We start from the raw sequence: 27,313 nt of genomic DNA on the forward strand, positions 1-27,313 counted from the left end.
TAGCATCTGTATGTCATAGTTCATGGTATCATCCCCCTCCTGGTAAACATCAGTGCTGTTAAAGCAGATTGAGTGTGTGTATATGACACCACAGCCAAGGGTGCATGTGTATGTTTACAGCTGGGCTTATGATTCTAGTGGGAATATGCTAATTACCTCAGTACAGAGTGCAGGTTGCAGATGTTCAGGTCCCAGCTGGGGATCCTTCATTTGTATACAAGCACATATGCTATTTCAAGTGATATAAGAGGATGTCTTTATATTAATGACTAGATGTTGAATGAGAGACAGGTTCAGTTTAACAGCCAAACACCTTTCTCTGTAGATGATTGTGAAGCTGTTTCTATATACAGGCAATGGCTTTTAAGTTGGTGTGAGTTACACATTATAGATGTACAAAACATTATTAAAAGTTAGCTTTATCCTAGCTTAGCCTTTGTCGTTATTACATGTTACATGTGGTTAGTGTAGTAATTATGAATGATGCATAATTACATGCAACTAATCCTATACCAAACCCGGTAACACTTTATTTTACAGTGTCATTGTTATATATGTTACATCTAGTTACGATAGTAATAACTATAAATTATGCATAACTGCATGCAGCTAACCCTAAACCTAACCCTACATGTAGTTGCATAATATTACTCAGTACTTAAATGTATAATTACAGTGTAACAAAGACACCTCAAAATAATATGTAACCCCAAGACCCTTAACCTAATCTTAACCCTATTACGTTAATTATTATTACTCAGTACTTGAAATTACACTGTAACACAGACACAAAAATAAAGTCTACCCAAAACATTGTCATGAAAGTGTACTCTCTTCTACACTTAATATTATATATTTGCAAGTACAGAAAAAAACAATTACAGGACTGAAACCATTGTCCAAAACAAGTGACTTTTAATAAGCGATTCAGCGATGATGCCCATCTTTGACTGTGTCAGCATCTATTTAAGTGCTCACAGCATAGATAAAATAAACATGTCAGCAGTGACGTTTTTCACTGTGAACAAAAAGGATGCTGAAGGTAGCAATATGTAAAAATTGTAAAATAGATATATTGCTGGTTCCCGAAGAACTTTACTACGTCTATTTTAATTTTTCACCAGAAAACACAACACTCTGAACAGCACACAATTATCTAATTACCTGAATGTAATTACCCAAAATGTGTTTTTGGTTTTCGGCTAAATGAAAATTGTAATTTCGGTTTTGGTGTTTCGATAAAAAAACTGATTTCAGTGCATCAGTACTTATGTTATGAAGCAACAATAAATCTTAGTGATCTAGCCATAGAGTTTGTCAGAAGACATTTCAGAGTTCAGACTACAAGCCGACAAAACTGTCCAGTCAACTCTTTCATAAGTTCACTTGGGTTTTGTTTGTCTGTGCACTTTTGTCAGGCCCTGGTGTCTTCACCCCATGGGTAGTGGCACAGATGACAGAGGCATCGATCAAAGCATGACATTGAAGCCAATCAACAGAGGAGGTTTACATACCGATCTGTCTCTATGGATTAAATGTACCGCTCTGTCTCTTAGATGCTGACCCTGCTTACAGTACATTTCACAATTGACACTGAAGTGATTTCCTTTAGACTGTAGAATGAGGAAAACTTGGTATTGCTTTTTAGCTAAATCAAATTTGTGAGAAAACATACACAAACAAACACCTCAAACACACTGCAAAGTGTTGTTTTAGGAATGACAAACACATTTAATCACCACAGTGAACCTCTTATTTTGAGTATCTGGAATACAAAAGTCACTTACAAACTCATCATTACTGATATAGTGATAAACACAGCAATGTTTAGGCATCTTGTGGCTGTACAAAAATAAATGGTGAGAGTTAATGCAATTAAAGGATTAGTCCACTTTTAAATAAACTTTTCCTGATAATTTACTCACCCCCATGTCATCCAAGATGTCCATGTCTTTCTTTCTTCAGTCAAAAAGAAATTAAAGTTTTTGATGAAAACATTCCAGGATTTTTCTCCTTATATTGGACTTCAATGGGCACCAAACAGTTGAAGGTCATAATTAGTTTCACTGCAGCTTCAAATTGTTCAACACGATCCCAGATGAGAAATAAGCGTCTTATCTAGTGAAACCATCGCTCATTTTCTGAAAAAAAATGAAAATTATATAAGTTTTAACCAGAATTGCTCATCTTGAACTAGCTCTCTTCTTCTCCTCTATTAGAATTCCAGCAGTGTAAACGCTGCTAAGCGTATTACTGCCCTCCACAGGTCAAAGTTGTTAACTAATTGTTATATACTATTGAACTAGCATATTGCATATACAAATTAGTTCAAACTTTGACCTGTGGAGGGCAGTAATACGCTTAGCAGCGTTTACACTGCTGGAATTCTAATAGAGGAGAAGAAGAGAGCTAGTTCAAGATGAGCAATTCTGGTTAAAACTTATATAATTTTTTTCAGAAAATGAGCGATGGTTTCACTAGATAAGACCCTTATTTCTCATCTGGGATCTTGTTGAACAATTTGAAGCTGCAGTGAAACTAATTATGACCTTCAACTGTTTGGTGCCCATTGAAGTCCACTATAAGGAGAATAATCCTGGAATGTTTTCATCAAAAACTTTAATTTCTTTTCGACTGAAGAAAGAAAGACATGGACATCTTGGATGACATGGGGGTGAGTAAATTATCAGGAAAAGTTTATTTAAAAGTGGACTAATCCTTTAAGAGTGCCCAAAAAGTTTTAGTTTTAACATAAAGTTCTTAGTTCTCAGTCCCAGAGGGCCACTCCCCTGCAGAGTTTAGCTCCAACCCTAATCAAACACACCTGAACCAGCAAATCAATGCCTTCAGGATTACTAATCAGAGATTGTATATAATGGGGAGATAAGAGGGTCTGCATCTCTTATCATTGGAGAAAGCATAACGGCTAACTTAATCACGTGCTCACCTCTCAGCCTATCGTGTAATGGCAGTCGCAACATTCCCTAGTCTGCCTTCTCTTGAAAAAATACATTTTTATCAAGCTAAAATATACATATACTTTCCAACGAAAGTATTGTTTAGTGTAAAACATTCTGAAGATTGGCAAACAGGACGTCGATTAATTAAATGATTAGCTATTTCCCCACAAAAGCTGTTTAATCAGCATAGTGAAGCCTCTCGTCCATTGACTTCCATTAAAAAAACAGCCTCCGGTCTCATTCTCAGCGTACCGCGGGGCGTTAGCATTAGCCGTTATACTTTTTTGGCTAAGGTTGCAGGCTTGGCTTCCAGTGGCTTTGTTACTAATGCTACAGGCAGGTTAGTTTTATCAGGATTGAAGCTAAACTCTGTAGGGCAGTGGCCCTCCAGGACTGAGTTTGCCCACTCCTGACATAGATATTAATATGGAGTTGATCCACCCTTTGCAGCAGCTTCCACTCTTCCAGGAAGTCTTTCCACAAGTTTTTGGAGTGTTTCTTTGGGAATTTTTGCCCATTCATCCAGTAGAACATTTGTGAGGTCAGGCGGTGAAGTTGGAAGAGAAGGCCTGGTTTGCAATCACCATTCCGGTTCATCCCAAAGGTGTTTGATAGGGGTGGGAATCTTTAGTCACATCACATTCCGATCCGATTCCGATTCTGGGAGTGACGATCCGATTCCAAAACTATTTTTGATCTACTTTTTTTTTCCTTAATTAATTTGTTTAACAACTTAAAAACTACAAAATCCTTAGATTTACATATCATTACTCCAGTAATTATAAGTACTTTTTAAAATAATTACAAATTGAAAAAATGTAATTAAAATTTTATGTTAAGAATTTAACTTCAAGACATACAAGCAAGTGGCAATAATAGAGGAGCAACGAAACATATTACAAGCAATAAACAGAGTGCTTTCAGTATTTAAGATTATCTAAAAGTTTTCCATTCAAGAGCTATAAGTGATTTTTCTTTCTCATGTTTACTGTTGTTTAATTGTTGCTATGACATCATAGACAGCGGGAAATTGCTAAGCTGCATTCACGCATGGATCTCTTTTGGAAATATAAGAAGTAATGCGGTTTGTCATGCCCGTTTAATCCACTACATAAAACCGTACTTTAAACCACTTACACGGAGTCACGCATAGCCGCATGCGCGAGCACTCTTCACAAACAAAGTGCGCCGCGCGCCAGCGTTCGAAATTGGAAAGCAGCCTTCTGTTAGTGAGTTTTGTATTTTAAACATATAAGTCAACTGGATTTTTCCAAACGGCATAAATGATGCCTTCGTAGAGCATTTGTCAGGAAAATACTGACGGGCGAGACCACACAGCACATCCTGAGCAATGAAGCCCGCGAATGTCGCTTCAACCTTTCCAAACTTTATTAAAGATTCTTTTTCGGAAGGTTTGAGTGGCGTATGTGTGTGAGGAAACGGAAGCAAGCAGAATATGGGTATTTCTAAACCACATTCAACGTCTTCGCGCATATGGTGAAAAAAATTCTCATAATCGATCCAGAATTCGTTGGAGAGAGAATTGCGATGCATAGATGGATCGATTTTTTTTCTCCCACCCCTAGTGTTTGATGGGGTTGAGGTCAGGACTCAACCCCAGTCAAGTTCTTCCACACCAAACTCGTCCAACCATGTCTTTATGGACGTTGCTTTGTGCACTGGGGCACCGTCCTACTACTACAGACCTTCCCCTAACTGTTCCCACAAAGCATAGCATTGTCCAAAATGTCTTGGGATGTTAGAGTATAAGATTTCACTTCACTGGAAGTGAGGTCCCCAGCCAAACCCCTGAAAAACAGCCCCATATCTTTATCCCTCCTCCACCAAACTTTACAGATGGCACAATGCAGTCAGGCAGGTAACATTATCTGCTAAACAGAGAAGTGTGATTTGTCACTTCACAGAACATGTTTCCACTGCTCCAGAGTCCAGTGGTGGCGAGCTTTACAACACTCCATCCGACACTTGGCATTGGACTTGGTGATGTAAGGCTTGCATGCAGCTGCTCGGCCATGGAAACCCATTCCATGAAGCTCCCGCCGCCCAGTGTTTGTGCTCTTATTAATTCCAGTGGAAGTTTGGAACTCTTTAGCTATGGAATCAGCAGAGCGTTGGCGACTGTGCCTCAGCACATGGTGACCCCGCTCTGTGACTTTACTTGGTCTTCTGCTTTATTGTTGCTGTTCCTAAATGCTTCCACTTTCCAATAATACCACTTTTGACCGTGAAATATCTAGCAGGGATGAAATTTCATGACCTGACTTATTGCAAAGGTTGCATCCTATTACAATACTATGCTTAAATTCACTGAGCTCTTCAAAATGACCCAATTTTTCACAAATGTTTGTAAATGCAGACTGTGTGGATGGGTGCTTAATTTGATACACCTGTGCAATGGGTCTGATTGAAACACCTGAATTCAGTAATTATAAAGTGTATACCAATACATTTGTCCATATAGTGTATGCTTTCTGTATAATTACAGAGATCATTTCATTCATTTATAGTATGGCAACTGTATTTAGCTGCAATGGGTACACACACACACACACACACACACACACGGTTTTAATGCTTCATGGGGACATTCCATGGTCACAAAGATTTTTATACTGTACAAACTGTATATTCTATCCACTAACTCTTCTCATCACAGAGAATATTCTGTATTTTACATCACTTAGTATGATTTAAAAGCTGTTTTCTCATTGGGGACCATAAAAGGACAAGGATTTCGGATATTGCCATCTTTATGGGGACATTTGCAAAATAGAAAACTATAAATAGAAGCCTATATAATGGTAATGCACAATGATAGTTTCATTTTGCTGTTTTTCTTGCTTTCATATGTCCAATAGGAGAAATAAACCTATTTAGTGCTGAATAGAAAACAGAATGACTTTGAATAATAATTCAATGAATGTTCAAATTGAAGCTTTCAGCCATAATAGTCTTTTGTGTTTCAGTAAGCCGTGTCATTTCAGAAGTCTTGCTTTCTCTTCATTGGTGTTTTAGGTGGTTCGGCTGGAGCGAGCAGTGCCCCCGCCCCCACTTCATCCCCCAGCCAATCACGAGAGTCAAGCGGAGGAGACGGCAGTGCCTTGGAGAATGGGTTCGGACCCCGTAGAGGTGCACGGGTGACAGGGTCGGAAAACTGGGAGATGATGTACAGTGACTCAGGGAATGCCTATTACAAAGAGTAAGAAGATTAATGATCACTATATGAATGATTTATACTGTTAGTATAAAAGGTAGCATATACTGTTGGGACCATATGTTTTAAAGCACTAAAAACAAAGCTGATTTTGCTTCAGGACCCAAATTTTACATTGGACATTGAGGGATATTTCATCCAAAAAAAAAAAAAAGTCTGTTAAATTTAAATCTATTTGTTTTTAATGCGGTTTAGGTCAAATTTTATTGAACTTGCATAGTTTTGATCTTGTTTTTTGAGGATGAGGGAATGTCACACAACCTGGTTATTGGCTTCAATCAATAGACAGATGAATTTGCAGCTCAGTATGGTAGACTCTGATTGGACACACAGTCATTGACATCAAGATATATGGAAATATTTTCATCTCCCATTTAAAAATTAAGACTTTTTTGCTATCTTAAAGGAATAGTTCACCAAAAATTTAAAATTCTGTCTGCCGGAAACTAGTTATTATAGTTTATAAAGTTTTAAATATAAAGGTTTCATTTTTAAAAGGCCTTTAGTAACCCCCTGGAGCCATATGGATTATTTTTATGATGGATGGATGCACGTTTTTGGGCTTCAAAATCTCACGCCTCCTTTACTACCATTATAAAGCTGGGAAGAGTGAGAATATTATTTAATATAACTCTGATTGTGTTCATCTGAAAGAAGATAGTCATATACACCTAGGATGGCTTGAGGGTGAGTAAATCATGGGATAATTTTCATTTTTGGGTGAACTTTCCCTTTAACTATGCACAATTATATGATTAGCTGCTTTTTATTATGTAGCATGGTTTTCCATCAGAACAGACCTGCAGCCATTCACTTATAAAACAATATGAAGTATATAATTAAAAAACCTCAACCTGTCATAAATGTATTAGCAACACAGTTATTTTAAGTGTGATGTTTACAGTCATGTAAACATCAGGTGATTTAAATGACTTTTTCTATTTGACAACACTGACCTCTTGTGTTATGTGTTTGTCCTGCAGCCAACATCTAAAGCCATCCTCTTGGCTTAATCGCCGAACTCGCAGCAGAGAGAATGTGTGTATGACAGAATGTAAGATTCTATTCTATTCTATTCTATTCTATTCTATTCTATTCTATTCTATTGCCCTTTTTCCATTTGGGTTTAAGTCATGTAACAGTTTTAGATGTAAATAACAATAAATATTTAGTATATGCACTGTATAAAAGTTATAGTCCACACTTTTTAATCTAGGGAGCTTTTATTAGCTTGATTTAAAGACAGATGTTCATGCAGCTACATTAGGATATTTGCTTAAAAGTTTGATAACAAAAAGTGAGGTTGCTCTCCTGACTCTCTTTGTGATTTATAAAGTCTATATAGGGCTTGTCACACTGTGATTTTAATGCCAAATGATAAAAGGCACACTTTTAATCGTCACTGAAGTTTAAAATGCATGAAATATCACCCATGAACAAAACATCTTTCCCTTCTAAAAAAGCAATCAGAGATTTGTTCAATTTGCTACATTGATCAATTCAGGTAGTAAAATTTATATTTTAAAACTACCTATGAACGGAGGGTTTGACATGTTCTTAACCCTACAGTATAAAGCCTTCTGTATTATATTTGATACACAGTTTTTCTAAGCGCTAAAGTTTTTGCTGAAAAACCTGTTCGTAGACAATCTAGTATGTGCCCTCGGTCATCTGATTGATATTTTATACTTTTTAGCAAGTAAAATGCCTCTTAGACATGGTACACGTGTCTTTTTGCTGTAAAATATATACTGATTTTTATTAAGTAAATGTAAGAATAACTTTTATATTGTTAGTAATATTTCAAGATGAGCATTTACTGGACTGAAGCAGTTAGTTTACCCGACTATCTATACAACATTGTTTTTTAAAAAAAAAAATCATTATTAAAATGTGAGTATCAAATATGATACATCAGGCTTTTGAGGAAATGTTCATTTGTTCATCTCTCAGTCATCACCTCCCCACACCCATCCACCCCTCCACACACAAACACAATATAAAAACTACAGAGCTTTGATCGTAAAACTAGCATTTAAAAATAATATTACTAAGAAATATTATCAGGAGTTATAGAGTGACAACTGATATGCAAGTAATCTGTTATACTATTATAAAAATCTCATTACAAGCTATCAGAATTTCATCTTACTTTTTGGATATATAGATATCAACGAATGCACAAAATTGCATAGTTTTGCTCAGTTTGGGCCCCTGATTAAGACTGAGGTGTTTTTTCTCCTCGAGTATGAGCTCCATATTCTTCTGTATCATACTATATGAGTCATAAAGGCCTGATGTATTAAATATCATACGCAACAAATACACAAATGCAACATTTTTAATATATATATATATATATATATATATATATATATATATATATATATATATATATATTAAAGTATTTAAGGTTAAGTATCTGTACTTGTATAACATGATGTGTGATTACAAATGAGATTTTGAAGAATGTACTGGTCATTATTTCCATGAAATTACAATTGAAGACTGAAGACAAACCCTTTTTAGATTGGATTGGAAATAACATTGGAAATATATATACATTAATTGTTAACTTTCACTTAAATAGAATTCTTATGTCATGTCAAGAAAATGATAACCCTATATATATATATATATATATATATATATATATATATATATATATATATATATATATATATATATATATATATATATATATATATATATTAATATTTAAAAGAATAATAAATAAAATATAATGGAAATAAATGGTCAAAAGTGTACTACAAAGTTATTGCAGTCTGTTTATGAAATGCAGTACATCATTACTGACTGTAGAGGGTGGTATAAATGTTTATGTTATAGAAACAAGATGTCATGACAGCTTCAAAATTCCATGCCTGCATTTGGTGGTTGTTTTTACATTTTGTGCTGTAAAGTGCTGCATGTGAATCTGCTGTTTAACATACGCTTGAACAGTATGTGCTCAGACATGCAAATGCTTACCTCTGTCTGTACTTCTACCTCTTTTCCTTCAGACATTTCAAATTCATGCATTTGGCAGACACTTACAGACTTACAAAGCTACTTACAGTGCATTCAAGGTATACATTTTTGTCAGTTTGTGTGTTCCCTTGGATTTGATCCCATGATCTTAGCAGTGCTAGCATCATGTGCTACCCGTTGAGCTAGCAGGACAGAATTTAGATTCACTTGTCTCTGGAAAATTTTAATTTTTTTCTTTACCTTTCACCATCCATCTTTTGTAATGTTAATCATTTCTTCTTTTCTTTGCTCTTAATTGGATAATTTCCTAAATAATCTGCCTGTCATCATATTTAAACCTGTCACCATATTCTTTCTCTGATTTTGTGCTTTGTAGTGGCAGAGTTTACAGACCAGCCCAGTGAATTGAGAGGCTTCTCCGTTCACACTCGTTTGGTGAAGGGTCCACGGGGCTTCGGCTTCAACATAGTGGGAGGCAGCAGGAGGAGGGAGTTCCTGCAGATTTACAGCATCACTCCCGGAGGACCTTCAACACTTAACACAGGTAACCACCCTCATCTCTCTTCAGCCGCCCACTGCAGTAAGAGGACTGTTGTAACAAAAAAGGGTATTTTTATGTTTTATCTATAGGTTGCTCATCTCTTTCTCTCTTCCTCTATATTTCTCTTTCTGTCCCACCGTGGATTAGTGTTGTGATTGTGTGATTCTGTTGAATGAGAGTCTCGACCTCCCTCTAATCCTAATGGCCTGCATGGAGTAATCCAGCTATCACTGCCTGCCGACATACACATTTACAATTAAAATGTGACATTATGAACACACTGTCTCTCACTTCACTATTACACGCAGACAAAGAATTACATATTACGCTTCACCTATGACTGGTCACATATGGGCCATTCTACAGAATTGGTTCAAAATCAGAGTTGGAACCATCCTGAAAAAATTTGTCTTTTTCCACAAATTTTGTATGTATGCAAATTGTATAATATCCAAGGTACACATTTCTAGTAATTGTGCATGTTAATTCTCATATTGTATTTTAAGAAAGTTTTGGAATATTTTTCCTCTCCTCAAATTTGTCACTACCGAAAAACAATAATAAATCATTTAATAAGAAGTTTTTTGCTATTTTATTCAAAAGTTTTCACAGGTCAATAACAATATTTTTAGTGCAATTTTATGATATTTGTTGAATTTTGAATCCAATCTGTCTTTGTAAAAGGCATAAAGTTTATCATGCTGATTTCAAAGTTAAAGATTCATTAGTTTGAATATACATTGAACCAAACACTATGATAACATCTTAGTTGATAATTCAATTTACTTTATTTTTGACAAAACATCCTGTGTTTCGTTAGTGACAATTTTAGATACTTTTGAGCCTAGCTCAAAGATGCTGATCAGCACATGGTTGTACACTTCTGAACAGTTGTACACACTCAAAATCTAAATTTTATTGAATAACACCCAAAAAACAACTATGTCACAACCAAAAGTTTACTATGTTTCAGTTGTGACTGTTTTGGTAGTGACAATTTTAGAAACTTTTGAGCCTAGCTCAAAGATGCTTATCAGTACATGGTTACCTAGCACAGTTCTGAATAGTAAAACACATAAAAACTAAATTTTATGGAACAACCCCAAAAAGTTTGCTTAATTGCAGAAAAGGTGTTTGGTAGTGATGTTCCTTACAGTTACACACATTTCTTATTTCAGACTTTTGAACACATTTACCTCAAAATTAATGAACCTACCTACCATGTAGCTATGAGAGAGGGACACGGAAATGTTTCCTGATCAAAAATGTAGGGGTGTAGTTAAAATCAGTCTCAGCCAATGGACTAAAACATACGCCATGGACTCTATTATACACCGGGTGCAACAGGCGTGAGGCGGGACGCAAGTGTTTTTTGTTAGTTTCAGCCCAATGCTGTTACCATTTAGCAAAAATAGCAAATGCATTTGCACCTATTTGTGCGTCCATGGGCGTGATGGTCTAAAAACGAGGTGTGTTGGTGTGTTGCTATTTTGAGGCAACTGAAATAGACTGTGCCATTGACCAACTGAGACCTGGTCTGAAGTCAATGGCGCAATATATTTTTTTTATTATTTAAAGAGCATGTTAGTAATATGCACTTATAGGCGGGTGCACAACGACGTACATTCTGCTTATTACACATAGGGACGTGCAGCAGGACACAAACATGCCAAATATCAAAAATAAAAGTATTACAATGTAAAAGATTATTATTGTGTTCATAAAGATAAAAATGCTTTGGTGGAATCCGGCTTGTACCATAGATGGTCTGCTCACGAGCTTTAACCTCGCGCACGAGCAGATCCGTCTCCTCACTAGAGAAGCATTCAGTTTTATTTCTTGCAAATTCCGCCATGTAAATAGCGATTCCTCCATGGCATGAGTGCAACTGGCTATTAAAGGAATGGGAGATGAGCCCAAAACACACCAATGACTCATTAAGAGAATAGGGACAACCCTTTTAGACCATGCGCCGGACGCACTGACCATTTTTCCCATCGTTAAACTAGCAAAAGTGAATTCGGACACGCCCTAAGCACACTTGCGCACTGTGCGTTAGACCATGTGCTTAGATCGTTAAAATAGAGCCGTATTTTGGTAGTGACATGAAAATGCAGGACACATGATTTACATAAATAATAAGGTTTGAGAGGTTGTATCGTGAATAAGTCACAGCTGAAGAGCGTTGTTAGGCACGAAGCGAAGCGGAATGCTTGCAACCCCTTCAGCCATGACTTATTCATGATACAGCACTAGCCTCAAGTACCTTATTGCTTTTATAAAACAGTTTCCACATAATACAAATATTAAAGCCAAAAATATTTATCAATGCAACTTTCATGAAGTAAACTTTCACTAAAAGCCTTCCGTCCGCTGGAAAAAATAGTCCTTGACGGTAAACAGCAACAGGAGTTACATTATAACACCATTACATGGCGGCAAAGACTGTCTTTATGAGTGTGTCAGTCAGTAGTGAAGACTTTTACATTGAAAAGACTGAATTGTTGTGAACACAGAACAAGACGCAACTGACAAATGCTTTGACTAGCACTGTCAGTCACAGGAAAACCCCTTAAATGTTAAAAGGACAAGATATTACAGCGGCCATTTAAACAGATTTTTTTTATTATGAACATAGGACTGACCTGAAGGAAAATGCTAAATCTGAATGCTGGTCATAAACTCGCTCACTCAATCTCTTTCTCACAACACTCTTCTACATAATACAGTAAGCTTTAATGAACAATATCAATTGAGAACATACAGTTTACATTGCTAAGAGTGGTTGCTAAGGGTGTTGTGTAGTGATACACAGAACCGCTATGTGAAGCGGTCATAGCCGTTTTTTATCGTGAATAAAACACAGCTATTGACCAATCAGAATTAAGGACAGGAACTAACCGTTTTATAAAAAGAAAATATAATACACAAGTTTGTATAAATAATTTTTTTTTGGGGGAAATGGATGCATTTGATCAGAAGTGACAGTAAATACATTCACAATGTTACACAGTTATATTCAAATAAATGCTGTTCTTTTGAACTTTCTATTCATCAAAGAATCTTGAAAAAAATATTCACAGAAATATTAAGCAGACTTCAAGATTGATAGTAGAAGAATAAATATGTCTTGAGCACCAAATCAGCATATTACAATGATTTCTGAAGGAACATGTGACACTGAAGACTGGAGTAATGCTGAGAATTCAGCTTTGCCACCACAAGAATAAATTACATTTTAAAATGTAAAAAATTTGAAAACATTAATTTTAAATGATAACAATATTCCTGTTTTTACAGTATTTTTGATCAAATAATTGCAGCCTTGATGTGCATAAGAGACTCAAAAATAACATAAAAAAAATAAATCTTACCAACCCTGTACGTTTAAATGGTAGTGTGTAAACTCTATTTCTTATGTAGTTAAATAGTTTTGAACTTAGGTTGAACTTTCATGTTGAATGCATGCAAAAATGAATTGCATGCAATTTAACACGTTCCAACTCTTGCCTTTTTCAGCGGACATTCTGGTGTACATCAATGATACCTGTGTGCTGGGCTTCTCTCACAAAGAGGTAGTGGAAATGCTGAAAGCCATTCCGGTAGGTCACACTGTAGACGTTGTGGTTCGAAGAGGCTACCCCATGCTATATAACTCTGATGGCTGCCCTAAGATGCCCAATTCTAGACTAACAGCTTCCCAAGACCAGTCACTACATCTACCTCCACCAACCACCACCCAACCCCAGGCCCAGGCTCCTCTCCCATACGCACAGCCACACCTCAGCCACAACGGTCCTATGTGGTCTGATTTTGAGAGGGGATCCTCAAGGAATCTGAGAGTACGGGCATCAAGGTTCAGTCTGGATGCTAATGGTAATTCACCTCCTATTGCTTCACCTCAAAGACCTCCATCATCATACCAGTACTCTAACGGGTGTGGGAGTGGATTCCTGAGACCGCCACGCACTGCAAGAAGCATAAGGAGGTTACAGAGTGCAGAACTGGCCAGCCAGAGTGACAGTGAGGTGGTGTCTGCGCTTGGATCACAGAGGTGAAAGGATTTTATATGTTATATTGTCACTGCTATGATCAGGGTTGGGTGGGTTATTATTTAAACTTTACTAAAGATTATAGAATACATGCTGTAAAATGTAATTTGTAACATATTCCGTTAGATTACTTATTTTTTTGACTCGTTTTTAAGTATAAACAAGTGAAAAAATCTGCCAGTTTTTGTTATATATAATTTTGTTTTAAGGATTTTTACTGATTAAGAATGTTAGGAATATTACCCTTGTATCTAATCATTATATACTACTGTTCAAAAGATTTGGGTTTGTAAGATTTTTAAAAATGTTTTTGAAGTCGTTTATGCTCACCAAGGCTGCGCGTATTTGATCAAAAATACAGCAAAACCAGTTAAATTGTGAAATATTATTAGAATTTAAAATACATTTTTTAAATTCTCTTTGTTTTAAGATACTTTAAAAAGTAATTTAATACTGTGATGGCAAAGTTGAATTTTCAGCAGCTATTACTCCAGTTTTCATTGTCACATGATCCTTCACAAAACATTCTGATATGGTGATTTAGTGCTCAAGAAACTTTTTACTAGTATTAGTATTTATCAGTCTATCTGATGTGATACTGATTTTTCTTGACAGACTTTATCATAAAAGACTATCATAAAATGCATGTAAGGACTAGAAATAGCATTTTAGCTTAGCATAAAGCTAAATGATAACATGACAATTTACACTAGTTTATTTCTGCTTCTCAAAATTTACTTTAAAACCCCATGAGTGTATAAAATAGCTTCTTTTTACTGATCATTGGTGGATTCTTTTCATAGAATGAGGTAGAAAATACATTTGTAGCTGTCTTTGCGATGCTAAAGGCTAACGCATTTCTCATATTTCTTGTAAAACTGCATAAAAACACAGACAAACGAAATATTGTCGTAATTTTGTTTTTATTGGATACATATTTCATCTGTCAAAGACTTTTTGTTGAACAGAATTTCATAATTCCCCATAAATTGAAGTTCCTTAATGATAGTTTTTGTTCTTGACAGCGCCCTCTGTCTACTCGGAGGAAAGTAACACACATCATAAGAGTGTTTCAATGCTGTTAAATCTAAATACTTTTTGAATGTAACTGATTATCAGCATTTAGGTTGTAACTGAATACAGTTACTCATATTTTCACTGTTTCACGTATTCTGTACCAACCCTGATTATGATACGTTATGTCTACTGCGCTTTGCTTTGCCTGACCACATGGTCTTTCTTTTTATCTTCACAGGGCCTCGGTCATCCGTAACCACAACAACAACTCTCTCTCCACTCCGCCACCTCTACGCCTGTACTCCTTCAAATCTTCTGAGAGTGACCTTTCCTCGAGTACTCCACCGCCCATATCTCGATTACCCCTACCCCACACAGAACTAAGTCCGGGTCCTGTTGCTTTCTCTCCTGGTGGTGGAAGGCGCTACTCCCATCTCCGTAAACCACAGCATTCACTGCTAACCCCACCTAGCAGTGCCCATTCAGACGGGCCTTACTTCACCTTCAATGGCACAGCCAGTGCCAGCAGTGGCAGCCCGAACAGCATTCCCTCACCCGGAGCCATGAGCGCTGTGATTGGCAGTGGAGTTGGAGGAATGGCGGGAAATGGGGAATTAGTCCCTGTTGCCTTGGCTAAATGTGAGAGGGGAAGCAATATGGGGTTCAGTGTGACGGCAGGAGGTCATGGAGGCAGACAGACCCTTGTAAAGAAAGTCTGGGACCACAGACAGTGTAATGGGCTGCAGTCTGGAGATGCCATTGTGAAGATCAATGGTGCTGATGTACAAAGTCTCAGCTTTGCACAGGTAGAAAAAGAGATGACTAAGAGCTGAGCTTAAGCCTTTTGTTATGGTATATATATATATATTCTTTGTTTATTATTCAAGGTCCAAAGGATTCTGCAAGAACACACTAAAAAAGGGGAGGTTATTCTGCTGGTTTACAGAGGGGGTAAGTTATATGTTCACCTATTCCATTACATACAGTGTTCACATTGAAAATATACATTTTGCATCATTTATACTTTTAAATAAACAAAGCTTTAGGATTTATAAATGTATGTATTTATTTTAATATTTTAGATTCTGCACTATTTTAGGTCACTTATCAAATAATCAAATTTGTGACATTGATCATGTGATAATTTTGTAATATTTTCAAATAATTCTCCATAACATTGTCATCAGTAGGTATGATATTGAAATTTTGGCCACCACCACAGTTATTTATATTTTGAATATGTATTGGCTGAATAAAAACCTTATAGGCTCTGTGAAATTGTTTCTTAATTTAATTTTATTATTTTAAGATAAACATTTATCAGCTGATACTGCTATATCTTGCATACCTGATCATCAGATCAAAATTGTAGAGTTCATTCAGCTCGACAAACCAAATAATTAGACATTCAGATATTCATGTTAATTTTTCAGTTCACTCAAATTATTGTGCTGTTGATCATATGAAAATATTGATATTAGTCTCGGACTTTAGAACCTACTGTATGTATTATTATTTAATACCATTTTTAGGTTGCAGAAAATCAATAACAATTGTGTAGTCTTCACCCCCGTTCATCAAATATTAATAATTGTGAACTCTTGTTGTAGGCACCTCACATTTCTCCAATTCCCCTAATTCTGTGCGGCGACTAACTCCGCCCCCTCCTCGCTCCGCCTCCGACTCTGAAGTCCCTCTTACCGACTCTGTGCCATTATCGCGTAACTCTCTCACTCCGCCCTCTCCAGCGCTGGTGCGCTCCTCATTGGTCCAGAGCACCAGCTTCCTGGATTCTGTACCTGTCACTCTCACGCTTGAGCCACGGGATTGGATGAGTTTGGAGGAAGGGGGGACAGTGCTCAGTCCCAGAGTAAAAACAGAGCAGAAAGAACAGCCTGTGCTGCGAGGGTATGAGGTGGAGCTGAAGAGGAAGCCAGGCGAAGGCTTTGGATTTGTTATCGCCTCTCAGGATGTGGAAAATGTCAAAGGTGAGTATTTGTAATGCACCAACAGTATTCGATATCCTGAAAGTACACCATGACCACCATTAGATTCAAGATAGTTCCTGAGTCTTACATTGAAAAACTAAGTTTTTATTCTGCTGTATTTAGAGACATACAGTGGAACGAAATGTTGTGCCTCACAGGACAACGGTGCTACATATTTAAAGTACAAACATGTAAACAAGTATAAACCTACGCATAGCTAACCTACTGAAAGTAATCTAACTATACACAGTGTACAGCATAAATGAGTACACTCCCTCTAAAACTTCTGAAAATTAGCAATTACTCAGTTACTTAGAAGACATGTTAAGGTTCTTTAGAGATATAATGTTCCAGCAAGTCTGCTTAATCAATTACCAAAGAAGCATGTCAAAATTATTCAGGAAAATAAGATTTTCTTATCAAGGTGATAAATGTTGTGTAACAAAAATGAGTACACCCTCCTAAAAGTAACTAAATAAAACGAAATAAAAATGTTCTGGTATAAGCAATGTTGAACCAAAACATTTAAAGAGAAGTAATTTCTTGACAATTAAAAGTGTTATTTAGCCCACTGAATCATTCTCAGACTTAATGCTGACAACAATGGAACCACTTGAGAGAGAACTGTCAGGAGACGTATTTCTTAGCACAAAAGTGGACAGTGGTACAAGAGGATTACCAAATCATTGTTTTAAGTGTGAAATTATAGCAAAAGTAACAAATTCAAAAACAATGGACTTGTGACAAGGCTCCTGAAATAGTCAGGCCTTCATTTTAAGCTTTCTTTTAGTGATGAGGGATTTTTTTGCTAGACAAAGAGCAGGAGAAATACCAAGCGAGTGTCTCAGAGCCAGCAAAAGCTAGGAAAAGAGTGACTGTTTGTCTCACAGAGGAAGATGCAGGCTGCAGAAATGACATGCATGGTTCTTGTTCTCACTGGAACTACCTACTGTAGCCAAAGCACAATAAAGTCAGCTAGCCTTTTCCAAAGCCCATATTTACAAAATATAGATTCTGGGAATCAATACTCTGGTCTCATGAGACCAAATCAATCATTTTGGATCTAACAGCATCCAAAATGTTATGGTGTTGCTAGAGGAGGAGTACAGTGAGAAGTGCCTGGTTCCCAGTAAACAGTAAAGTTCATAGGGAGTGGTGAAGGTGTGAGGGAGTTGTGCTTTAAGCATGAATTCCCACACCACTTATATACACAAAGAAACAGGATGTTACCCTTTCCTATGAGTGCATTTTTTCAACTGAAGGTCCCAAGGTGACCTTCTGTGGGGAGTCTTAACACTCTTGAGCACCTGTGCTGTAGAGATTTGAGCAACATCAATGTTGTCATGAACTTGTACACTCCGTGCCAAGAAGTGTCAGAGCAGTATATTCAAAATTATGGAGGGCATACTAAGTACTAGAATATTATACATTTGTTGAATTAAATCTAGGGTGTACACATTTCTGCAATCCTTATTTTAAACAAAATTGTCTAATTTACTTATTTTATGGCTATTAATGACATATATTTCTGTTTTCATTATGTGTATATTTAATACATTTTAGTTTTGCCATCTTTCCATGAATTGTATTAGTGATCATAAAGAAAATACATCTTTTGTATTTGTTCAGAGGGGGTGTACTCATTTATGCTGTGCACTGTATATACAAATACTAATTACACATATACTTAATATAACTATATGCATACATATACATATACTCTCGCACACTCACAAAAAAAGTTTTACACGTAGTGCAATGCTACAAAAAAACAGCGCATAAAGAGACATTTGGGGCAAATAGTTGAACTTGGAGACAAGATGAGTTTGTAGTGTATGTACATGTAAACATATGTTTTACCATGTTGAGTCTGGGTAGCACGGAGTGTTTAAAGTGTCCAGTGCACTAAGAGACAGTAGAGAGTATTCGTACAGGTGGTACAGGTGTACAACCCACTCATCCACCTGTGCATAGTACACTCAGTATTGCACATAAGAGTTGTGAACAGTTCTTCAAGAGAACAGTCCTTGCAGAACAATAGCAGCAAGAAGTAAGTGTGTGGTGGGGTGAGAGTGGAGGGTGGGGGTTGAAATGGTTCTGGTTCAGGAGATAGGGTTTTGGACAGGGGGTTCAGAGGTGAGCGGAGTGGGTGAAGAAGCTGTTGAGCACTCTGACAGAGCGGGCTCTGATGCTCTGGTACTGTCTTCCTGACAGCAGGAGCTAGAAGAGACTGTGGGAGAGATATGTGTGTTCTTTCACAATACTGGTGGGTTTGCTGGAGCACCGTGCAAGGAAAATGTCCAGGATGGAGGGAAGAAAGACACAGATGATCTTTGCATCTGTGTTTACTTTCCACTGTAGGGTCTTGCAGTCTGCCGTGCTGCAGTTTCCATACCAGCCAGTGATGCAGCTGGTCAGCAAACTCTCAATGGTGCCCCTTTAGAATGTGGTGAGGATGGGTGGGGGGAGACTTGCTCTTTTCAGTCGGCGCAGGAAGTGGAGGTGCTGCTGGGCCTTCTTGGAGAGTGATGTGGTGCACCAGATTAGACCCTCTGTGATGTGCACCCCCAGGATATACAGAGAAAAAAGATCAAAAATAAGGTGTTAATATGTTCATTAATAATTAACAAAGACTTTGAAGCTAGGGTGTGCAGTTTCGTAGAGGCTAGCAATACCAAACTAGCTTTGAAAGAATAAGATCCCACCATCCCTTTAGAGCGCCCTCCAAACCACGCCTCCACCAAAACACATGAACATGCACAGCCAGAGCAGTCTGCAAAGCGTCACTAGAGACTATGTTAAATTACCACATGTCTTAAAGTACATAGCATTAATAATGAACATAAACAACCTAAAGGGTTAGTTCAAATAAAAATGAAAATTCTGTCATTAATTACTCACCCTCATGTCGTTCCACACCTGTAAGACCTTTGTTCATCTTTGGAACACAAATTAAGATATTTTTGATGAAATCATCACATGCATCCGTCATGCTGCTCACGTGTGCAGCTTTGGCCAATACTGAGCCAGCATTCGGACGTAAACACAGAAGCCTTCACTGTGCTGACTGCATCAACTGCGTAAGGATAATGACAGGGAGGAGAATATATTATTTGAATGAAGTCGTTATTTTCGTTGTTTTTGCACACAAAAAGTATTCTCGACGCTTCATAAAATTAAGGTTGAACCACTGCAGTCACGTTGACGATTTTAACAATGTCTTTAGTACCTTTCTGGACCTTATTATATTGCTGTCTATGGCCGAGTCATATACCTCTCGGATTTCATCAAAAATATCTTAATTTGTGTTCCAAAGATGAACGAAGGTCTTACAGGTGTGGAACGACATAAGGGTGAGTAATTAATGACAGAATTTTCATTTTTGGGTGAACTAACCCTTTAAAGAGCTCTGACTTATACCACATGACTGCTGCAGATTAATTTTGGCGTTGATAGTGTTGCCATATAGACAAACATAAACCTGAGTCTGAGGACATGAACAGCTCAGAGTGAAAAGTCACGGGTTGCCATCTCTTAATTATGGAAATTACGACATGTTGTGAATGCAGCTTAAGCTTGTTGTTTTGGTTCTGCAGGAACTGTAGCAGAGCATAAGAGAATACTTTCAAAAACATTACAAATCTTACCAACTCCAATCTTCCCAAATTTTCTATATTAATGAAGCTCCATGGAGTTGCATGCTATTTAATGTTGTTGGTTAAAATATATTATACTTTTAAAGCGGCCAAATGCTGTGTTATACGCATAATTGGGTTTCTTTAGTGGCAGCTGTATTAAGTTGACTGACTGACAGTGAGACAGAGGCCTGCCAACACCGAGGCCTGCCAACAGTCAGGCCCGGATACACGCACTCCTCCTTCACCCTCCCACTCACCCCTACCTAAGCCCACAATGACCTCATTTTGCTCAGTGTTCCTTTTGGTTTTTATTGAGGCCATGGCATCACTAAAGCATGAGCATCTAAAAAAGTGCCTGTCCCCAATGTCACAGCTGTTTCCATGTATATCAATATCTCAGATGCTTCTCTTCTGTATGACTCGATTTCATAATCTTTGTGAGCTGCATGTGCTGTCGTGATGTTTTATACAACCTCAGAGTCTATGTTAGAATCAAAGTATTTGAGATTTTGACAGTATTATAAATGAATTATATATTTTTTTAAGGTTTATACTTTATAGTTTAATTGTAGTACCATTCACATAAACCCTGTGTTACTTTGACCTGTTGGTTAGTTTGTTTCCAGTTTTGTTAAGCTATAGTTCTCAAATGGGCAATGCTAGATCAAATCTGGCTCATATAATTGATCCTGTTCCTTCTCCCAGTCATCTGGAAAATGGCCTAAAAAAATCAAGTAGCTCATTTGTGTTCCTACACATGTACCGTACATAAATGTCTGGCAATTAAAGGCTCAGTATCGAGATAAAAGAGAGTTCGCCTTGAGACTGTGATGCCTGATGAAACTGAATGTGTGTGTTTGTGTACAGCTGATGCCTGTAGAGCCATATAAAATTCAGAGATGTTGTCGATATAAGAAATGTCAGGGGAGACACTGAGAGAATTATAAAGAGAGAAGAAATTATGTCAGCAAGCAAAACATGAGGAGTTACAAGATCAATGAATCAATAAGAGTGATTATCCTAGTCGTGCCACTGCCAGTGGATCTCTTAAAGGGACAGTGTTGGTGTCGCATTACAAGTAATTTGAGTTATGTAATCAGATTACTTTTTCAAGTAACTAGTAAAGTAACGCATTACTCTTTTTCAAATTACAACAAAATATTTGAGTTGCTTTTTCAAATAAGTAACGCAAGTTACTTTTCACATTTATTGACTGATAGCTCTCCTGTCTCTAATAAGCAAAAATGTCTTAGATTAGATTTAGAAATAAGAGTGTTGGACTTCCTTCTCATGCATCCTATTCTTCTTTAATCCATAATGGCAGCACAGCTGAAAGGTTTGTTTGAGTTGCACCTTCTTCTGTACAGCTGTAAATATGCATTTCCTTCAGCCTGAGGCTTTTTCATTTCACTTTTGGTGTGAAAGGTCCTTAATATTTGCCAAAAATAAAACTTGTTCTTATTAAAAAACTAACAAGCAAGCCCAGCCCAGATGAGAAAAAGTAACGCAAAAGTAATGTAACAGATTACTTCTCATAAAAAGTAACTAATTAACTCACTTAGTTACTTTTTTTTTGGAGTAATGCAATATTGTAATGCATTACTTTTAATAGTAACTTTTCCCATCACTGTTCATGTGTGTGTGTGAGGAGTCAGACATTCCCAGACAGCACATTCTCTTTTGGCGCGCTTGAATGGTTTAAAAGCATTTGCATGAATAAGAGCGTGATCATATATTGTAAAGCTAACCAACGGATGACAGAAAAAAATGGATGCTATGTTAATTGCGTTAAAAATTTTAAACGTGGAAAAAAATAATCGCATGCATTAATGCATTAACAGTGACAGCACTATATATATGTGTGTGTGTGTGTATATATATATATATATATATATATATATATATATATATATATATATATATATATATATATATATATATATAGGTATTTTACTGTTAAATAAGTGACAGGTTTTTACAATAGCAATTTTACAATGTATTTTATGATATATTTATAGTGCTTTTACATAATTGACAGTCCCATTCACTTGGAAAACAATGTGCAGTATATTTCTTAAAAATTCCCCTTTTGTATTCCACATAAGAAAAAAGTCATGCAGGTTTGAAATGACACAAGGCTGTATAAATGCTGACATGAATAAAATTTTTGGGTGAATTATCAATAAACTATTTTCAATTTTACATTGCACCAGTGGTATCATATGCTCACTGCACTGATACAGCATTAATTTCAATCCCTCAAATGCTTTTTATTGGCATGACCAGCATGCATCAGCAATGCCAAAGTCAGATTACACACGTACTGTATGTGCATGTAGGTCTCTCTCGCTCCCTCCCTTCCCCTGATCGGCACCCCCCGCTCTGCAGTGGTCCAAGGATTAAATCGTTCATCTCGTTCGCTCTCTTATCGCCCCTCCTCTTATCTCCATCTCTCTGTCTTTATTCCCTCCTTTTCTCTGCCCGTCCACCTCTCTCTCTCACTCTCGTTCACCGACTCCAGATGCCAAAGGAAAATGAACCCGCTACAGTAAGCATCTCACTCGCACGGCGAGACAGAAGCTCGTTCTGTTTTGTTTTCATCACTTGTTTGTTTATGCCCTCCATTCGTTTTCTCATTATGACCCTACCGCGTAATCGCTCTCACATGTGTGGGGATTTAAACGGAGTGTGATCCGGGATCGGGACCCTGCCTCCACATACACACACACACACTAACACACACGCACACACCAAGCCATGCTGGAGAGACTGCAGTCTGCCTTGAAAAGTGTCAAGGACTCCAAACGTAAATATTTTTTCTTTCTTTCTCGATTTCATCCCATATTTCTTAAAATGATAATCAGCTAGCTATTGGGAGATTGTCAGTGCAGATGCAGAGTGTTTTAAATAGGAGAGATATGTGCTTTACTATTATGGGGTTTAATAGGCTCTATGGCCTGTTAATTGTAACTGTTACAACAGATGATATCTGCAGTGCGTTTATAAATGTTTGGGTATAGATATGCGTCTATATGTTGAGGAATAATTTATACAGTTTGTTAGGGGATACAATTCTCTGTTGCTCAGTATAAACACAATTAAAATCATTGCAAAAGCCCCCCATCATAACAGAAAAACAAAGTTGTGTGTGTATTTTGTGTATGTAAAAATCGGATCCTAAACTAATTACATAAAAGTAATATTTTATGGTGTTTTGTTATATCTCTCTGTGTTTTTGACTTGTTTGGGGGGCTTTTGCTGTCAAAGATCTCTTATTATTGCACAAAGTGTGACTGAAACATTCCCCTAGACCACAAATTACTCTCTCTCACACACACACACACACACACACACCTATTATTGTTACGGTGCAAAAGCCCTGTGCGTTCTTTGCTCTGGGCTTCAAAAAAGCAGTACTGCATTTATTGTACCTAAATCAATAGCACATCTGCAGAACATCTTATAGCAAGATAAGCAAGATATTATCTTCATCTCATGCATATCAGCTCGTGTTCATACATCTGCTTCAGTTGTGATATATTTTGTACAATCATTGCAGTGACTGAATGCTGGGGCTTGTAATCTTTTTAATTATGTTTTGTAATTATTGCCTCATTCCTCATATGCTTTTAGTGAGTAATGTAATTCCTTGACAGATTTTTTTTTTTTTCTCATTTGGTTCAAGTTGCTGTTTGCCTAACTCTCTCAGAAGTGTTTATGTCTTACAAGTTGTGCACATACTCCTCATGTCATGAGAAATTCGATTTTTAGTACTTTAGTGGGTTTTAAATGTGTTGTTAAATCGTTTCACTGAAATACAAAAGATTATGGAAGTAAAATGAATTGTGAATAGCTATCTACAGCATTGTTAGTTATATTTATTAACAGTTGTCATTATTTACATAGTCATAACTAGTACATTTTGATACTGTACTGGTAAAAACTACTGCTGCAGTACAACACAGGTTCATCACACACTCTCTCTGTGTCTTTCTCTTGTCCCGCTTAGTCTCTCTCTTGTATTTTAGTATGCAGCGCTGGTCTTCTGAAGTGAATGGTGTTACAGTGCCAGCCAGTGCATTTCAGCAGCTGTGGAGCACTTTTATTATTGAGATGAAGATGTACAAAGACTGCTACTATATTATATTCTATATTTCATCAGTGTTACTTAAAGGCCACACTGTTTGTATAACTGTGCTCATCTGTGTTTTAGACAGACTGTCAGTCTGTGGATTTTACAGCAGCTCTTTCTTCAGGTTACATGGTTATGCCAATAGGTGGCAACAAATGACTGTCTTTATGAGTAAGTAAGTCACTGAATCATTCATTCAACTGATTCATTCAAAACCATTAGTTCATTCAGGAACTAAATAAGTATCTGTTTTATGAGTGAGTCATTAGCCCCTTTCACACAGTAATCCATGCAAATTACCATAAAATTACCAGAATGACTTTACTGGTACACAAATATGCTGTTAACACAAGCAATGATGTTTTGGCATTTTACCTTTAGGAGACCATTCACACATCAGCAATGAAATACCGGTAAATTCTGTGATGTCAGACAATGTAAGTTATCTTTAAATGCATTTGCCTGCATGAGGTCTTTAGTTTCATTATCTGTTCAATTTTTGACATCTGAGTGACAGGTGTTAGGGGATGATCGCACAGAACACGTTTTTGTCTCTTAAAAACACGAGACGTGCATAATAGTATCCAACTGTACACTGTAAAAAATATTCCGTAGTTTTTACAAAATAATTTTGGCAGCTGTGGTTGTGGAAAAACTGTAAACACATTTACAGAACAAACTGTAAATTTTACAGTAAAAAACTGTATTTTAATTTTTTTTTATATATATTTTAATAATTTTTTCCTGTAGTGTTTTTACAATATTTTACCATTAAAATCACATTCATTTTTTACAGTGTAAAGCTGCAGCACTGATGAATGAAAAAGAAGGCAGGGTCTCGAGCACGACACACTGAAAAAGCTGCAAGACATGGCAAAACGGTCAAACATGTTCATCTAGGGCACATTTACATAGAAAAACTACTACAAAGCTGCAAAGCTTTCTGTAAACAGTGCAGAGTAATCATGTCATCTCCATAAGAACTTTATGATCGGCCCAAAGCAGACCTCCTATGTCAGTGCATTCTCATTTTGTACATGCTCATACTAAATCTTCATTCTTTGTTCATACACAGCATCAGTAATTTACTGGTAATTTTACAACTTTTCATACTGGTAAATTGCTAGAACCAATTTCCCAGCTTTTTTTTAAAAAAAAAAGGTCCTGTTCACACATGATCTCTTAATGGTAATTTACCAATAAAGTGTGTAAAAGGAGCTATTGAATTATTCACTCAGCTGATTTGTTAAAAAACACATTCACTCTGGAATGAAACTCCTCTACTGTGCATTGCTTGTTTGATTCAATGGTTCTTTCTGTTTTGACTTTGATTGGAACTATTTAGTTTGGTGGGATAATGACAAAGTAACTAGCAGTATCAAAATCGTGTCTCAGTTGCTAAAATATTGTCTCTACAGTTGCTCAATATTAACTTTTTGTTGTTTACCTGTGTATAAAAGCAGTGTCACACTCACAATCATGCTGTTGGTCTGAATTTCTGCATGGCTGTGATTACATTCAGTACGGCCTCATGTCTAGAGACAAATCAAACATTTGATTTGACAGAAATCTGTGTAGTGCAGAAAGAGTCAATATTTTTGCTCTGTTTTCCTTGAACACTATACATTTTTACATTGTATATTTGCTAAAATAAATTTTATCTCTGTTGGAGTACATTATCATATATAGATGGCTTCAAAAACCTTGCAGTCAGGTCTGTTAAAAAATGATATATGTGTACATGTGAATAACAAGTGTCTTGTGCTGTTCACATGGTTCAGCTTTACTCCATAACTTACTGCCTGTATGAAGGTGGTCCAGTGTTTTCCAGGATATCAAGGCTAAGTGTCTATGTGACTTACATTGTGGCCCATTTGTCGGCATTAGTGTGGGAAAGCATATGACAACAATACTTCAAGCCCAATATTGTTACACAGTTTTCAGCTATCAAAGCACCCAAAATAAAATTCTCTCATCATTTACTTATTTCAAACTTTTTTTTAAAATATATTTATGTTCCACAAAACAAAGAAATTTATATAGAGTGGTGGTCAGAATTATTGGCACCCTTGGTAAATATGATCAAAGATGGCTGTAAATATAAATCTGCATTGTTTATCCTTTTGATCTTTAATTCATAAACTTAGCAAAAATCTAACCTTTCATTGAAGAAAAAGAATTGAAAGTGGGGGGAAAGTCACATTATGAAATAAATGAAGAGTTTGGTTCCAAAACGCAATAATTCCATTTTGATTAATTTGAGTAAAAAGGTGTTTTCTTTACCAAGAAAGTGGCAAGATGAAAACCACTATTTTCTGTTTCAAACTTTCACATAGCATCTTTTGGTTATAAAAACATTAAAAGTTCAAATCTACATTTTGATTTTAAAAAGTTTATTATAAAAACATGTTATTTTTTTTCCCCAAAATGCAATAAATCCATGATAATTTTTTTCAAAATGCAATTAATCCATCAATATAAAAGTTATTTTTCAAATTGAAAATACACAACAAAGTAAGTTGATTCACACATATATGACAGAGTCTAAACTTTGCCAATATTTATCTTATGTACAGACATTTTACTAAAAATACATTCAGCCGTCGCTCCCAAAATTAATTCAACGGGTCATCTTGTTAATGTTATAAATTATTTGTCATTACCGATTAAAGAGTATCTTGCGCCACCGCACTGTTAAATAAACACATTTGCCAAGTACATTGTTATTAAAATCGGCTTTTTAAAAAGCCTTCAATGTT

At 36.5% G+C, this 27,313-nt stretch overlaps 1 protein-coding gene across 1 annotated transcript in view; it reads left to right on the forward strand.

Moving 5' to 3' along the window:
- LOC125280209 (membrane-associated guanylate kinase, WW and PDZ domain-containing protein 1) overlaps positions 1 to 27,313 on the forward strand; it is a 113,892-nt gene that overhangs the window by 65,798 nt on the left and 20,781 nt on the right. Inside the window, 8 exon segments of the mRNA XM_048210572.1 lie at positions 5,997 to 6,180; positions 7,179 to 7,249; positions 9,219 to 9,284; positions 9,563 to 9,730; positions 13,247 to 13,781; positions 15,035 to 15,602; positions 15,684 to 15,747; positions 16,407 to 16,784. Of these exon segments, the coding sequence (XP_048066529.1) occupies positions 5,997 to 6,180; positions 7,179 to 7,249; positions 9,219 to 9,284; positions 9,563 to 9,730; positions 13,247 to 13,781; positions 15,035 to 15,602; positions 15,684 to 15,747; positions 16,407 to 16,784 (2,034 nt within the window).

The sequence above is a fragment of the Megalobrama amblycephala genome, linkage group LG12 (genome assembly GCF_018812025.1).
Source record: "Megalobrama amblycephala isolate DHTTF-2021 linkage group LG12, ASM1881202v1, whole genome shotgun sequence".
Classification (NCBI taxonomy): Eukaryota; Metazoa; Chordata; class Actinopteri; order Cypriniformes; family Xenocyprididae; genus Megalobrama; species Megalobrama amblycephala.